The 16,971-nt window shown below is 40.4% G+C and overlaps 1 protein-coding gene across 1 annotated transcript; it reads right to left on the bottom strand.

Annotated features, from left to right (window-relative positions):
• Positions 1-1,520: 1,520 nt before the first annotated feature.
• Positions 1,521-16,400, bottom strand: LOC112503235 (protein transport protein SEC23-like). The gene is made up of 6 exons (XM_025107294.1): positions 15,627-16,400; positions 15,376-15,549; positions 3,227-3,388; positions 2,529-2,671; positions 1,831-1,906; positions 1,521-1,697 (listed from the first exon to the last, which is right to left on the bottom strand). The coding sequence occupies exons 1-6, from the start codon at positions 16,398-16,400 to the stop codon at positions 1,521-1,523; spliced, it is 1,506 nt and encodes a 501-aa protein (XP_024963062.1).
• Between the last annotated feature and the right edge of the window lie 571 nt (positions 16,401-16,971).

Below are 16,971 nucleotides of genomic sequence, written 5' to 3'. Positions count from 1 at the left end.
TCTGCCTTAGTCCTAACTCAACCCGAACTTGGACTTGTTTACAAGAATGAGTTCGGGGTTAAAAAATTCTTTAGACTAACTGAGGCCTTCAAGTATTCATCGGATACACTTGAATGGTTTTAGAAAATCGTTAGAGAAAGACTGGGTAGAAACCACGTGCCAAGAGAAGAAGGGAGTCGGCTCTTTCATGAGATATCGACAGTCATCGGCTATCGAAGACTRCTCATGYGCTTCARWGAAATATATCAAGGTAGCTCATGATGAGTTGTATTTTTTTTGTTATGTCTTGATGTCTTTTGATTCCAGTATTGTAAGAATTTCATCATCCAATGAAAATTTGGAATTTGATGTTTTTCTATTAGATTAGTCTCTGTTCTTCACGGTTGTTTCTAGATTAGTTTATGTTTGTTATTTCATTACTTAGGGGGAGATTGTTAAACCCCATAATTCATAAAGTGAAAAAGTAACGAAAAACAACAAGTGATGAAGAACCAGAAGACCAATGGAGACATCAAGGCAGAATTGACTAAGTCTGGAGCATAACTAGAGAACCGATGGACGACCAAGGATGCGATGGAAAGAGCATCTTCATCGAACCTCTGGTCAACTACACTTAGTATTTTCCAACAATTCATCCAAAAGCATGCGATGAAGACCTAAAGATAAGGATGATCCATCATACCATGAATGACAGCTGGAGATGACAAGTCAACAGCTAGATTTTGAGTTTATCTTAATTACTAATGTTTATCCATAGTTTAGATAATCGTTATCTATTATTAGAAGATTAGCTAAAAAGTCTCATTAGATAGTTATCTTCTTATTAGTATAAATAGGTGATAAGGCCTATTGTAATCTAAGTCGCTTTTACGTTTTTATTACTAAAAAAGTGAAATCTTTGACACTCAAGATTGTTCATAATTTCTTCTTGAGTGTTCATCACTTTGTTCATCAAATCACTATAATTTGGTTATTATTAACTAGATTATTAGTGTTATTGAGAGATCTGGGATCAACAATATATACACAAGTAATTAATCCATTTAAGAAAATCATACTACAATAAGAGAATAAAACCCTGATTTGGTATATATCTAGAAATCGGTTATGATAGTTAAGATGGTCAAGGATAACAGATTTCCTGACTCATCTTTGTATTCAAATTTTTCTTCCAAATAAACGGGGTTGTCTTCCTTTAATGTAGTCACAATACAACAGGGTTCAAAATACATATAATAAAATTCTAGTTACACCATTGACATATGCAAGTTATTGAGCCAAGTATATACCATATTCAATTTTTACATTTCTTGCGATTGTGATTGTTTGTGTGTGATTATTAATCCTTACATTATGTTTGTTACATCGGAAGGTTAAAGAAACTACATGTGAAAGATGGACTGTACAAGTTTTGCATCCGACAAAAATAAAAACAAGAACCTAAGACAGTAATTAGATAGTTCCTGGGAGATAACGATCACTTTAAACTTATCAAGAAGAATGTAAATTAACTCTCTAATTTACCTTGTAAGAGTCTGTATATACAACTGTGGATTTAAGGTTCCTGAATGGTCTGATCTGTCAGTTGAAGATATGTCAAACAGAACAGTCAAACAAGTATCTTTGTCCAGTCCACACAACTTCCAAGCAGTGGTGTTCCCTTGCCCAATTGGTGTGCTTGCAACAGCAGGTCCCTTCTGCAAGGGCAGTAATTCTCAGAGAAAATATCACTACCCAAATACGGACATCTTTAATAAGATTAGAGTCAGACCGCCCTCATCCAGTCAGATATTCAATGCTGTATACCAATTATGGTTTAAAAAAATTTACCTTCTCCAGGGATGTGCAAGGTCCAATGATCCCTTGAATTTTGATATCCTTTGAACAGTTCATCTCAAGTGTGCCACTGAAAGTAACAAACAAACAATGAGTTCAGGGGGGAAAAGGCGTGGTCTATCAATAATATTGACCTCTTGGATAAACAAGATTTTATGGCAAATATACATCATGAAAGATGACATCATGAGAAACAACAGAAACGTGAATAAAGGTAAATAAGGAATCAAGGAAAAATGTGAATAATTTATTTACTCTTTTCCCAGCCATAAGGTGCACGTTCTTAACATAGCATAATGAAAGTAACACAAAGGAAGTACATCACAGTGTGTGCAACGTGGAGTAGCAGAAGACTATTGTAACATGAACCTGGACATATTTATAACTAAGAACATAAAATGAGAAAAGAAAATGCAGCAGCAGAAGAAGAAATAAGAATAGGATACAGGCTATAAAAATTAGAAATAATACAGAAAAAAGAAAAACCCAAAATGCAGTGAGGGGAAAATGTTCTCTTGACTTTTAAAGAAATCATATATACAAAAATTGAAACAATTAGGAACAAAACTAACTAAAATACAGTTACGTATTTAAAAAAAGTGCAAGAAAACCAACTTTCAGTTACCAACAAAAAAATATTTAAAGAAAGCAAGAGAACACATAACCAAAATTGTCGAGCATGAAATACTCACTTATAGGAAAGACCAAGAGCCTCTTCTCCGTTTTCAAAAACACGCTTAAATGAATCCCTAAAAACTGGATGACCAAAACTTTCAGCTAAAACAACAAGGCCACCGGTTCTTTCAATAATAACCTTCATCTCAGCAACCCCAACCTAGGAACATAAACTGCATTAGATGTCAAAGCATTGGAATGCACCATCTAAAGGCTAGCCAAATAAAGCTGTCCTGGAGTAATGAAACTAAATGTACCATTATATCCCACTCAAGAGTAGCTTGGGGGTAGGATGTAAAAGAATGAAGTGTGTTTTACATCTTTAATATGGATTATAGGATGGAAGCAAAGAAACATTTATTATAGAAGTAATTGATACATGCTCTAGTATGTTTTACCAATCAATTTTACCCTTTCTGAGAATCAACAATTGCAGGATAAGGAATAGGGTGGTTTCCACACTGACCCGTTCAGCAGACGACATAAAAATAAAATTTTCTGAAAAAAGGATTCGAATTTGAGGTAAGACACCAGAAAGAACAATGGGGTGAAGTCATACATCCTCTAGCATGAAGAATAATCGACCATACAGATTTGTCAATGGTTGATGAATAGCCCTAAAGAGAAAAGGGTCATCTCCTACATCTAAAACAACAAATGATTATAAAGACCAAGTTGGCAAACTATAGAGGACCCAAAATTACAATTGTTCTACCTGGTCTAGTGCAGAAGCAAAAAGGTCCAAGACCTGACCGTGGTTGACCATCTGCTTTGAAAGTTCCTCGTAAAATTGGACTGCTTTTCTAAAGTATAGTGCTGCATCCTTGTCCAGATCTTTATGTGAACGAACTGGGTCTGTGAGATCTTGCGAGACAATCTGTCAAAAACCAAAAGGTCATAGAAAGTTTAGATTTTATGCTAAACTGAAAGAAAATAATATACTCTGCTCATCATAACTATCAAACACTGAGCTCAACTATCAAACACTGATCATAACTATCTGAGGCATGAAGATCTATTGACCAAGTTACTCACCGAAAAAGTGGAAAGCTAGTGATAGTGCGATGATAAAATTGTGCATTGGCTAACCATTGCTTATATAAAGATACAAACCCTGATGCCATAAAATTAAGTAAAATCATGAGAATTTGAAGTAAGACTGGAGGAGTCTGCTTTAAAATCGTCCACCCTGCAATGTAACTGATTGTTTTGTTTCTTTGGGATTGTTCGTTTGGAAATTTCATATTTTATCCGTTGAGCGACGGCCCTTCCACTCGGCAACGTCTCTTCACTATTTGTAACAGTTCTTTACGTGGGAAGAAATCACCTAATCTTAGTAGTTTTTACTCTTATGAGATTTGTACAACTCCAAGAACCTAATTGAATAATATTGTTCATTGTGCAGCCACAAGAAATAAGATGATAATCAAAAGATAAAAATGGTTGTCAAAGATCAAACTGATTACAAAAACAAAAAGCAGCCTACTAGTTAACTTCAGAAGTTAAAATGGATAATGCTCTCCCCTATCACCTTCCATTTATGAGTTCTATGCTAATACCTTCCATTTAAGAGTAGCTGATCCGGTGTGGGATTCCTATTGGTTTCGTTCTTGGCATTTGCGGAACACATTTGAGATCCATTTAAAATCCTGCATTGTTGTTAGGGTTTGCGCTATTTGTTTGCAACTAGGACCTTATTGCATTAACCAAGCCAAACCAAATGTAACCGGTATATTCCACCAAGCAATAGGGTTTGGAGAGGGTATGATGTATGATACGAACCCATAAACCATTAAGTTTAATGAGAATAAGCCAAGAGAGTGGAAAGTCTATTCTAGAAGGGATAAAAGAGCAATTGTGGAAAGTGGCTAGAAAGTTAGTTATTAATCTCTTTTAAAAGGGAAAGAGGGGATACGTATTACGCATGTCATTAGTATTTTCAGTTGTATTGGCTCTTTGCATGTTGCATTGAGAGAGGGATTCTCCCTGGATTATTTTGTATTACCTTTTTTCATAACTCCATCAGCTTATCTCTTCCCTAAACTCTTAGTCGCCTTCTTTCATTTTTTTCCTTTCTCTATCATTGGTCCGACTCTGCCGGACACATGGAGATACGTTCCATTCAAGCCCGTTTTGAAGATCAGGATGAGCAAAGCCAGCGATTACAAGCTGATTTGGTGGAAATAAAATCTATGATTTCTGCATTAGATCTGGATCGTGCTGAGGCCAGCGAATTTCATCAAGTGATGATGGGATGGATGAAACAGCAAGACAAATTTTCGATTGGTGGTCAAGGTATGTTTTCTCGCAACTCACCTTCGTCACCAAAGGGGGTGACTTTTTGGGGGTTTTCTCTGGTTTGGGTCAGACTTCTCTGTCTCCTCCGATGGGCCTTCCTTGGACAGTGAAGAAAATTAAACTTTCGGAGTTTTATGGCTTTGATCCTCAAGACTGGATCCAAAAGGCTTCTTCGTATTTTGATGTCAATAGCACTCCTTATCTTTGAATTCGTTTGGAACAGTTGAGCATGGTGGGAGTGGCTCAACATTGGTTTACCATTGTTAAATAGGTTCATGAATCTCTTACCTTGGATCAATTCCAAATTGAATTGGCAGAGATTTAGTGGTCTCAAAATCCAAGATCCTTTTGAACAGTTAGCCATGATGAAACAGACTGCAATTCACGATTACATTGATGATTTTGAGTATCTCTTGTCGTTGGTTCCAAAATTGCCTGAATATCAGGCATTAGGATATTTTATCGCAGGTTTACGTGATGAAGTCAAGTGATGGGTTCGTCTACACCGACCATAATCCCGATTGGATGCAATGTATCTGGCGAAAGATATGGAAGAGATGATTCGTCCGTCATCGGCAAATGTTTCCTAGTTCCGTTTTCGGTATCATCATATGGGTGGGTCGAGTAAGGGTTTTCATGTGAATCTTTCTTCTCAATTGGGTCAATCCAGTATTCGTGGGCCTCCAATTGTAACACACGGTGATAAGGTATTAGACATGTAGAGTCTCCTATTTATCATTCATTTTTTCATTTTAGCCCTTGTATGTATTTATTGATTCAGGGCTGCAAAGTGTAACTTTTTTGTATATTTATAGTTATCCTCTCCTCCTGTTTTGGTATGGAGAGCATTTCTCTCATGGTATTATACGCCTAAATTACGATCACTTCCCCCTCCCATATCTCCCATCTTCGCCTGTTCAACCTATCGGCACATCTACGGTGTCCTTATGTCTTCTTCATCGGCCACTGATTCCCTCTTCTCGATGAACACGGCGATGCATTTGATCACGATTTGCCTGTCCTCCACGAATTACTTACTGTGGCAGAACCAAATTCTTCCGCTGCTCACCTACCAGAATTTGGTAACTCATGTGGATGGCTCCTCTCTGCCTCCCGCCACTGAGATCATAGTCGATGGAAATACAAAGCCCAACCTGGCTATGCTGAATGGATTGCCGTTGACCAGAGGGCCGTTATTCTCATCCAATCCTCCCTTTCGGAGGAAGCCTTCTAGGAGATCGTTAGTCTGCACACCGCTCGGCAAATCTGGGTTGCCCTCGAGGTGGCCTATAGCAATTCCTCTGTCGAACGCATTCAGAATTTAAAAGATCAAATACGTCTTCTGATTGCACAAGCCGAAGGCCATGAACTATTCCTCAAATCGCTCCACGGTTCTTCACCTCCGGCTGTCGCTTTTTTTACCGATTCTGGTGCCGTCTCCTCAAATCCTACTCGTGGCCGTGGTGGTCACAACCCTCGTGGCGGTCGTAGCCAGGGCCGTCATCCTGTACATTGTCAATTGTGTCGCACTAATGGTCACTATGCGAGCGCTTGTCCCAAACTCGCCACTTTTGCTAATCATGCCCCCACTAGCGACACTGATCTCGCCCGTGCTTTTCATGCACAGTGCCATGTCACTTTGGCGGCTCCGGATTGGTATGTCGATACCAGTGCATCGGATCACATGACGGCTTCATCCGCGTCCGTAACTAAACCCACACCTTACCTTGGCAACAACCAAGTGTCTTTTGGAAATGGTAATGTTCTTCCCATTTCTCATATCGGTCAATCGTCTTTATCCAACCGCATACGGCTTCGGGATGTTTTGGTTGTTCCACGGATTTCCAAAAATCTCTTATCCGTTAGCAAGTTAACAAYTGATAATAATTTGGATGTTTTGTTTTCCCAACCTCATTTTTACATTCAGGATCGAACGACGCGGAAGGTTCTAGCTCAGGGCATATGTGATCGTGGCCTTTATGTCCTTTCTATTGCACCACAAGCTTGTTTGCATCCACACGGTCCACCTCTCGCGCTTCTTTTGAGCTATGGCACTCGCGTTTAGGCCATGTGTCRTTTAATACTATTTTGCTTTTGAATAAAAAGGGCCACTTGTCGGTTACCTCTATTTTGCCTAAACCTATTATATGCAACTCTTGTCAACTTGCTAAATCACATCGCTTACCGTTTATACCAAATGAAAAACGWGCGTCTCATATTCTTGATTTAATACACTGTGACTTGTGGGGACCATCGCCCGAATGTTCGCATGATGGTTACCGTTATTATACCACTTTCGTGGATGATTATTCACGCTTTACTTGGTTTTATCCGCTAAAAACCAAATCCGAATTTTCAATCATTTTGGATGTGTTTCTTAAGTTCGTCCAAACACAGTTCTCGCGCAAGTTAAAAGTTTTTCAAAGTGATGGTGGCACCGAATTTCTTAATAACTGGGTACGGCAAAGTTTAGTTGACAATGACACTTTTCATCGCATTTCGTGTCCGTATACACCGCAACAAAATGGTCGTGCGGAACGGAAACATCGTCATATTGTCGAGACCGGTTTAGCTATGTTGTTCAACGGTCATGTTCCTCCGACTTATTGGGTACATGCCTTTCGCTCTGCGGTGTATATTATTAATCGCCTCCCGACGCCAGTTCTCCAAAACAAATCCCCATTTRAACTTCTCTTCAACCGGTGTCCTCCATATGGTCATCTTCGTCCTTTTGGGTGTCGGGTGTACCCATATCTACGCGACTATGCGGCGAATAAATTATCACCACGGAGTCTTCCTTGCATTTTTATTGGCTACTGCTCTCAATATAAAGGTTACGAATGTCTTGAACCCACTACCTGTCGCATCTACGTCACGCGACATGCCAAATTTGACGAACACTTGTTTYCGTTTACCGGTACCGGCACACAAACCTCGRAGACCTTACTCTCRTTGTCTCGGTTCTYCGATGAATGTTCYGACTCTATCGCTCCATCTCCTTCTATGGATACCTCTCYGGCACCCCCGGTTCCTTGTGATCTATGTGGTGATGAGACCTCCTCTCTAGCATCTGTCACTTCGGTTTCCTTTCCTGAAGACCTCTCGCCACTTCCTACGCCGTCGGCTTCAGCAAATGTTGAACCTGATCGGACTCCTCTTACCACTGCCCTGACTCTCCCCACCCCTGCCACTGTTCAATCGACACCGGTTGTTGATGCTAATGCTCCTGTTCAGTCCACCATCGAGCCCACTACCGGTGGTCACCCCATGCAAACTCGGGCTAAGTCTGGCATTTTCAAGCCCAAACATCACGTGGACTTGGCCCACACAACCATCTTCTCGGCTCTCTTCGCTGCTACTGACCCACGCAGTTTCAAAATGGCCATCAAACATCCCTCTTGGGTGACTGCTATGAACAAAGAAATGGATGCGCTCCGCCGTAACCAAACATGAATGCTTGTTCCCTAACCACCTCATCATAACATTGTGGGCTGTAAATGCTTATATCGCACCAAGTATCGTGCCGATGGCTCCGTTGAACGACACAAAGCTCGTCTCGTTGCTCAAGGGTTCAGTCAGATTCCGAGCCTCGATTTTTCTCAAACGTTCAGTCTCGTGGTTAAAGCATCCACTGTTCGTGTTGTTCTTTCCTTGGCTGTTTTAACCAGTGGAAAATACATTAGCACGACGTTAACAACGCCTTCCTTAATGGGGACCTCAATGAACTTGTTTTTATGGAACAACCGCCAGGTTTCCACGATGCCAGTTGCCCAGATCATGTTTGTCGGCTAAATGAAGCGCTCTATGGTTTAAAACAGGCCCCACGGGCCTGGTTTCATTGTCTTAGAAACGTTTTGGTGGCAAATGGTTTCGTCTGCAGTCGGGCCGACACGTCGTTGTTTGTGTTTAAACGCGATTCGTGCATCTTATACTTGTTTATGTTGATGACTTATTATCACAGGAAGCGACAATCAGCTTACTCGGCGATTCATTAATAAGTCGCATGTGGAGTTTGCCATCAAGGATCTTGGTCGCCTCAACTTCTTTCTTGGGTTGGAAGTAACACACACTAACTCTGGCCTCTTTTTAAGTTAGTCCAAGTATGCTCGTGACATCCTGGAGCGTGCTCAGTTACTCGATTCAAAACCAGTTGCCACCCCTCTTGCCGCTAACATCACCTTTACAACCTCGGGTGACTTGTTTCACGACCCTACTCACTATCGGTCCTTGGTTGGGGCACTTTAGTACTTAACAATTACTCGTCCAGATATCTCTTATGCTGTGAATCAAGTTAGTCAGTTCCTACANAGTACTTAACAATTACTCGTCCAGATATCTCTTATGCTGTGAATCAAGTTAGTCAGTTCCTACAGGCTCCGACGGTTCCCTATTTTCAGGCTGTTAAACGGATTCTTCGATATGTAAAAGGCACTATGTCATATGGGTTGCACTTTASCCSAACCAAGTCCGCTAACATCCTTGGTTACTCTGATRCGGATTGGGYTCGGTGTCTTGAGACTCGTCGCTCCACCTATGGCTACTCGATCTTTCTGGGGGGTAATCTCGTCTCTTGGAGTGCCAAAAAGCAACCACTGTCTCCACTCTAACTGTGAGTCTGAGTACCGTGCCATGGCCAACACGGCAGCCGAAATTGTGGCTCACTCATCTTCTTCGTGAACTTCATGCCCTACCGCCAGCTCGTCCTACTCTTCTTTGTGACAACAAGAGTGCTCTGTTTCTCACACAAAATCCGGTGTCTCATAAAAGAGCAAAACATATTGACTTGGATTATCATTTTGTCAGGGAACATGTCGCGTCCGGGAAACTTCACACTCGATTTGTTCCTACCAAGCTTTAGGTGGCAGATATTTCACCCAAAAGCCTCCCTTGACATTAGTTTGAGTTCTTTCTAGAGCTTCTCTTTGTGCGGTCGCCACCGTCTCGCTTGAGGGGGGATATTAGACATATGTAGAGTCTCTTATTTATCATTCATTTTTTCGTTTTTGCCCTTGTATGTATTTATTGTTTCAGGGCTGCAAAGTGTAACTTTTTTGTATATTTATAGTTATCCTCTCCTCCTGTTTTGGCATGGAGAGCATTTCTCTCATAAGGGGTCTTCTATGAAATTAGATGCTAATTGTTTTCTGCCTTCTCGACCATCGGCATCGACGCCATCAGAGATCTCTCAAGTGTTACATCGGGATCGAGGGGTTCATTCTCTAACGCAAACTGAGTGGGAGGAACGTCGTAAGAAGAGCTTGTGTTTTCGTTGTGGCCAACAATTCGGTCCCGCACACAAGTGTCCAGAATGGAAACTGCGTGTTTTATTGCTAGGAGATGATGAATACGAGGCCGATGAAGGGGAATTATGTCAAATTGAAGAAAAGATACCACCAAGTTTCTCTCCGAATGAAGTTCCAAATCAGGGATTGTATGCTTCATTGGATTTATTTGGATACTCTTCCACTGCTTCTGGAGGTAAAACATTAAAATTGGAAGGTACTATCTCTGATATACCTTTGATTATTTTGGTAGATAGTGGGGCAACTCATAATTTCATCTCTCGTTGGTTGGTAAAATCACTGGGTATTTCTTCAACTCAGTTTGATGGTCTCAATATTCAATTGGGTGATGGCCATAAAGTATTTATCAATCAAATGTGTTATCAACTGTCAATTGTGTTGGGTACTTGCTCTTTTTTGGTGGATCCCTTAGTTTTCAATACCGAAAATCTAGATATGGTATTGGGAATGGAGTGGCTACGGTCCTTGGGAGAGGTCACCCATAATTGGGATAAGGCTTGGATGCATTTTAAGCATTAGGTGAACCCTGTTCAACTTCAGGGATTAACTTCAGTCCATCCGCCTGCTGAGTCACTTCAGACTTGCTTAACGGCTATGTCGGGGGTGCATTCTCTTACCGGGTTTTCCTTATTCACGATCCCGGTCGATACTCTAGGTCTGTCCTCTGTTCAATTGACCGATTTATAGAAGGTTTTAGACACTTTTTTTGTTGTTTTTCAAGCTCCAACAGGTCTTCCGCCGTCTTGAACTCATGATCACGCTATTGCTTTGATTTTTCCTCATAAACCCATTAGTGTGCGACCTTATCGTTATCCTCACATTCAGAAAGCAGAAATTGAACGACAAGTCCGTGAGTTGCTGTCCTTGGGAATGATTTGCCTAAGTAAAAGTGCTTTTTCAAGCCTGGTCATTCTAGTTCGTAAAAAAGATAATATGTGGCGTATGTGTGTGGATTATCGTGCTCTCAATAAGGCTACCATTCCAGATAAGTTCCCGATTCCCATGGTCGAGGAACTTATGGATGAGTTACACGGTGCTTATTATTTCTCCAAATTGGACTTAAAATCAGGCTATAATCAGATTCGTATGAGGCCCGATAGTGTTGAAAAAACAGCGTTTCGGACTGACAATGACCACTATGAATACTTAGTCATGCCGTTTGGCTTAATGAACGCTCCTTCGACGTTTCAGGCGGTGATGAACGATGTTTTTCGTTCCTTATTACGTAAATTTTTCGTCGTATTTTTCGATGATATTCTAATCTATTGTCCAAATTGGGATACCCATTTACGTGATTTGAAGGTTGTCTTGGGTATTTTACTACATAACCATTTTGTAGTGAACCAAAACAAGTGTTCTTTTGGACAAACATCGGTGGAGTACTTGGGTAACATCATTTCTAGCAACGGTGTGGCCATGAAACCTAAGAAGGTGGAAGCGGTCGTCGATTGGCCAGTTCCCAAAAATATTAAAGGCTTAAGGGGATTTTTGGGGCTTACCGGATATAATCGGAAATTTGTCAAACACTATGGGAGCATCGCTGGGCCTCTAACCGATCTCACAAAGGACGCCTTTCTATTGACTTTCGTTGCACAACAAGCTTTTGAGGCTTTGAAAGACGCTTTGGTACACGCACCTGTTTTACTTCTTCCCAATTTCAGTTTACCCTTCGTTGTCGAGTGTGATGCTTCTGGGTGGGCATTGGGGCTATTCTCATGCAACAATGTCAGCCCATTGCTTACTTCAGCAAAGCTTTTAGTGATCATAATTTGGCAAAATCTGCATATGAACGAGTAATCATGGCCTTAGTTTTATCCGTTCAACATTGGCGTTCGTATCTGCTGGGTACTACTTTCATAGTCAACACTGACCAAAAGAGTCTTAAGTTTTTGTTACAACAGCGCATAACTACCCCTGACCAACAGAATTAGGTGGCTAAACTCCTTGGCTACAACTTTGATATTCAATACAAACCGGGTAGAGAAAATCAGGCTGATGATGTGCTTTCTCGCCGTGTCGATTCTGGGGAATTTCTCAGTTTATCTCTACTCCAATGTGGCTTCAAGGGCTGAATTAATAAAGGAAGCTTGAGCTGATACAGAAATACAATGAATTACTTTGAGCTGGTTAGTTCATCCTAATTCACACACTGGGTATACGGTTCGATAGGGGGTATTGTTCTATAAAGATCGTTTGGTATTCCTCGCACTTCCATGTTTATTCCTTCCTTATTACATAAGTTTCACCAATCTGCGTCTGGTGGGCACTCCAGTTATTACGTACTTATCGACGGTTGGCTGCAAATCTGTATTGGCCAGGCATGGTGGAGAGCGTTAAAAAGTTTGTTCGTGAATGTGATATATGTCAACGATTCAAAGCCAGTGCAGCCTTACCTAGGGGTTTGTTACAGCCATTAGACATTCCGGAAACCATTTGGGAACATCTCTCGATGGATTTCATCCTGGGACTGCCTAAATCAAAAGGGTTCATGCCGTCTTAGTAGTGGTCGGTAGGCTGTCAAAGTACAGCCATTTTGTTCTTAAACACCAGTACACGGCCAAAAGCGTTGCTGAAATCTTTATTTGTGAAGTTGTGAGACACCACGGCATTCCAAAGTCAATCATCAGTGATTGAGATCCGTTATTTCTTAGCCGTTTTTGGCAAGAAATTTTTCACTCCCAAGGTACAAAGTTGCTTATGAGTTCAGCATATAATCCAGAGACAGACGGACAGTCAAACAAAAGTAATTAACCGTTGTATCGAAGCTTATTTACAATGCTTTGCTATTGACCAGCCCCGCACTTGGTCCACGTAGCTTCCTTAGGCGGAGTTTTGGTAGAATTCAACCTTCCATAGTTCAACGGGAAAATCACCCTTTGAAGTGGTCTACGGACGCAAACCACCATCTGTCGTTCAATTTATTCCAGGAGAGATACGTGTGCAGGTCGTAATTCAGGAACTTCATGACCAGTATGAGGCTTTAAAACAACTCAAACTCCACCTAGCTCAGGCCCAAGCAACAATGAAAGCACAAGCGAACAAAAAGCACAGAGAGGTGGACTTTATGGAAGGAGAATGGGTGTATTCATATCACCAAATGTCGGTCATATCGCGTATTCATCATAAACTTGCTGCTCGTTTTTTTGGCCTTTCTAAAATTCTAGAAAGAATGGGTCCGGTGGCGTATCGTTTGGATTTGCCTCCCTCTTGGAAGGTCCACCCCATCTTTCATGTTTCGTTACTTAAGAAAGCGGTGATTGAAGAGCGATTAGGTGTTAACCCTAGAACTGGAATTAGGCACTTCTGATCAGCTTATTCCAGTGGCAATTTTGGTTTCTCGTGCAGTAAATGATTTCCAAAGCTCCGTCTATCAATGGCTCATTCAGTGGAAGAGTTTGCCAATCGAAGAGGCTACATGGGAGGATGTCGTGACGATTCGGAGTCAGTTTCCAGATACAAGTCTTGAGGACAAGACTTTATTTGATGGCGGGAGTGGTGATACGAACCCAAAAATCATTAAGTCTAATGAGAATAAGCCAAGAGAGTGGAAAGTCTATTCTAGAAGGGCTAAAAGAGCAATTGTGGAAAGTGGCTAGAAAGTTAGTTATTAGTCTCTTTTAAAAGGGAAGGAGGGGATACGTATTATGCATGTCATTAGTATTTTCAGTTGTATTGGCTCTTTGCATGTTGCATTGAGAGAGGGATTCTCCTTGGATCATGTTGTATTTCTTTTCTTTTTTCATAATTACATCAGCTTACCTCTTCCCTAAACTCTCTGTCGCCTTCTCTCATTTTTTTCCTTTCTCTATCAATGTACACATACCATACCTCTACCCCTATGGATAGAGAGGTTGTTTCTGTAAAGACTTCTGGTTTATGAAATATCTTAAAGGTTTAGAAAGGAACCAAAAATAGTTACCTAAACAAACAGAAAGCAAGGAAAGCTTGGAAATTGTGAGGAAGTGACATCAGAAAAAAAAAAGGCGTAAAAATAAAAGAGTGCACAAAAGGACTCGGACAAGACAGGAAACTAGAGGCAAGTACACTGTAGATGAACTCTTAACTTTTTAACCAAATGCACAAAAATATTTCAGATGAGACGTTGAAACTACATATCCATCTAAATGTTTAGACAAAAAATGTAGAACCAAGTTTTTTATGCTAGTGTCAAATGTTGTGATCCATAATTCAATTTTATATTTTTATTTGTGAAATGCAATACATAATATTTAACAAGCAAAAATCCTAGTAAGTGATTAGCTTGCATTATCAGTAAAATTGATGCACCGATGTTACCAGCTCAACAAGAAGATAGCAGTACTAACATCTAGTTTGTTCCATTGAAGGTTAACATTCTGTGTTGTTTGCTGACTAATAATGTACCATTATCTGTTGGATTGAGTGTGGATGCCAATCTACTTTTCTTCTGAATTCTCACAACCATTGCCTTAATTTATTGTCTGTGGAAACCCTGCTAGTTATCCAAGTCTAGTCAGAATTTAGGATGTTGGCCATAAACAGCCAAATACCGACTTCAGATTCTTTTCTCCTCCAGTTGAATAATTTCACACATCATTTTCTTATGATCTCCTTTCTATACCCCCAACTCCCCAAGGGAAACAGGAATAGTCTAGTAGTTGAACTTTGGAGTCTATATATGTAGTTGCATTGGTTAATTGGCTTGAATTTGTTTTTAGTTTTAAAATAACAACCCTTTTTTTTGTTCAATTAAATTAATATCATTCATTTTAATTAGGTTATAATATGTGTGACAGCTACTGCAAATTGTGGCATTCTTCTGTTTTGCTGTATTGAGCAAGATGAGATAATTGATGAAATTCAAAGAAATGTTCATGTCAACTAGGATCTGAAAGTGGTTTGTTATTTAACTAACATTCGTCAAAAAGTCCTTTGATACTTCATCATTTTATTGTTTCTCCTTTCTAGGTGTTTTCTTATCTGTTCTTTTTATTTTTTTAGCATACATTGTCTTGTGCCAAATCGAATTGTCACAACTATATATGACAAGGACTAATTTAGAGCATTTGACTTGTCTTTAGCCCCAATTCTTGATGTAATCAATGCCTCAAACATAGAGTGAGTTCAGCCACATCTTGACTAAAATTAATGTTTACTTTGAAGGTGTACATTGTTGATGGCATACCAGATTAATAGTAGCTCTTCTGCTAAGATTGAATGCTAACCAAATGATAAACAGTTTTGCAATTAAATTACCTGTGAAAGGAAAAGTAAAAGAACTAACCGAACCATGGCCTTCAGTGCATGGGCCACCAACCAAAGCTACTACACGGCCACCAGTACCAGGCAAGCATGCCCCAAGCAAACCTGATGCAACACTCAATGCCAGTCCAGTACACCTCAATGATCGATGACCAGGTGCAACAGGCCATTTATCCGTACCTAAGTCTTCCACCCGCTGAATTGTTACGTTTGGTAAGTATGATATAACATCACAGTTGTGCAACTTGAAATCAAGACCATAATACAACTCACCGAATGGATGATGTATGCACCCTCAGAAGCAGGCAACAAAAACCTGGTAATCCCTGAATTCGGAAACCCCCCTCCGTGTCCATGTGCTACCCCCTTCTGAAAACCCTGCCCTGTCCCACCACCAACTCTCCGGCCACTGGCAACACCGCCAAGGAGTCCCAGTTGATTTAGAACATGATCTTTAGTCATCTCTTTCGACCCTTGAAACACATAAACCTTGGATACATCAGAATACCCCAATTCATGGACCTGAACCTGCGTCCCGAAGGAAACAAAACCCACCAAAGCATTCTCCGGCAAGAATTCAAGCGCCTGTTGTAACGCCAATTTCGCGAACCTTAATTCTTCCTCGATCATACACGTGTCAAGCACGAATACGTAAACGGGTTGAGGAAGTGCATGATGGATATCGGAGGTGGGGATTACGTATTCGATGGTGGTGTATTGAGGGTAGAGTTCTGCAGGGACATTGGTTTCAGAAATACCGGAGTAGTGGTGGGGGAAGTGGTTGCGTTGAAAGCAGAAAGGACAGATCCATATCAGGGCCGAGAAGTCGACTCGGCAGAAAGGATTGAGGACAGCAGAACAGGTCTTGCATCGAAGAGGTGCGTAAGGATTGTTGGGAATGTGTGGGTGAGGACGAATCGGAGAAATCGAAGCGGCAATTGGAATCACGCACTTGCTTGCATCAACTTTTGTGCGAGGCCATGCATTCCATGTCATACGAACACCATCGATTCCCTCTGGATCCGTATTAGCCATCTCTGTCGACATCTTAATCTCTCTCCAAATTTCCTAAAGATATGATAATTCAGATAAATCAGACCAATGACAAACCGAATCTGACGACCCCTTTGGGAGAAATGGAGAAGAGGGGTCAACAAATCAGGTGAATCGATGGTCAGATGCACATATTGACCCAGAGATGAAACAGGTTCTAGGTTTGGTTAGCATGTTGGAAAGAATCAGGTCGTCTCCAAGGTTAAGATAACATGGCGGATTGGTAGGATGGAAGAGACAGGTATCTGCATCTTCCATATTCATCTGTCTTCATTTCTTGGTGCAAAGTTTGACATTAGTTTTAGGGTTATTCTATCTCCACCCCCTCCTACTATTTTTTTTCCTATCATTTCTATACCCCCTCTTATTAAAAATAATAAAATACACCTAATTCAATTTATTTATTTTTCAGTTTTAACCCTTTAATATTTTCAGTTTTAACCCTTCAACTTTTATAATATTTTCTTACCCCCTCCTATTAGAAATAATAAAATATACATAATTCAATTTATTTTAATATATATTATAATTATATAAATTAATTAATTTTATATTATTATTAATT

This window comes from Cynara cardunculus, unplaced genomic scaffold (genome assembly GCF_001531365.2).
Source record: "Cynara cardunculus var. scolymus isolate 2C unplaced genomic scaffold, CcrdV1 Un_Scaffold_2708, whole genome shotgun sequence".
Taxonomy (NCBI): Eukaryota; Viridiplantae; Streptophyta; class Magnoliopsida; order Asterales; family Asteraceae; genus Cynara; species Cynara cardunculus.
Note: the sequence above shows the minus strand (reverse complement) of the source record. Positions and strands in the feature narration are given on the sequence as shown.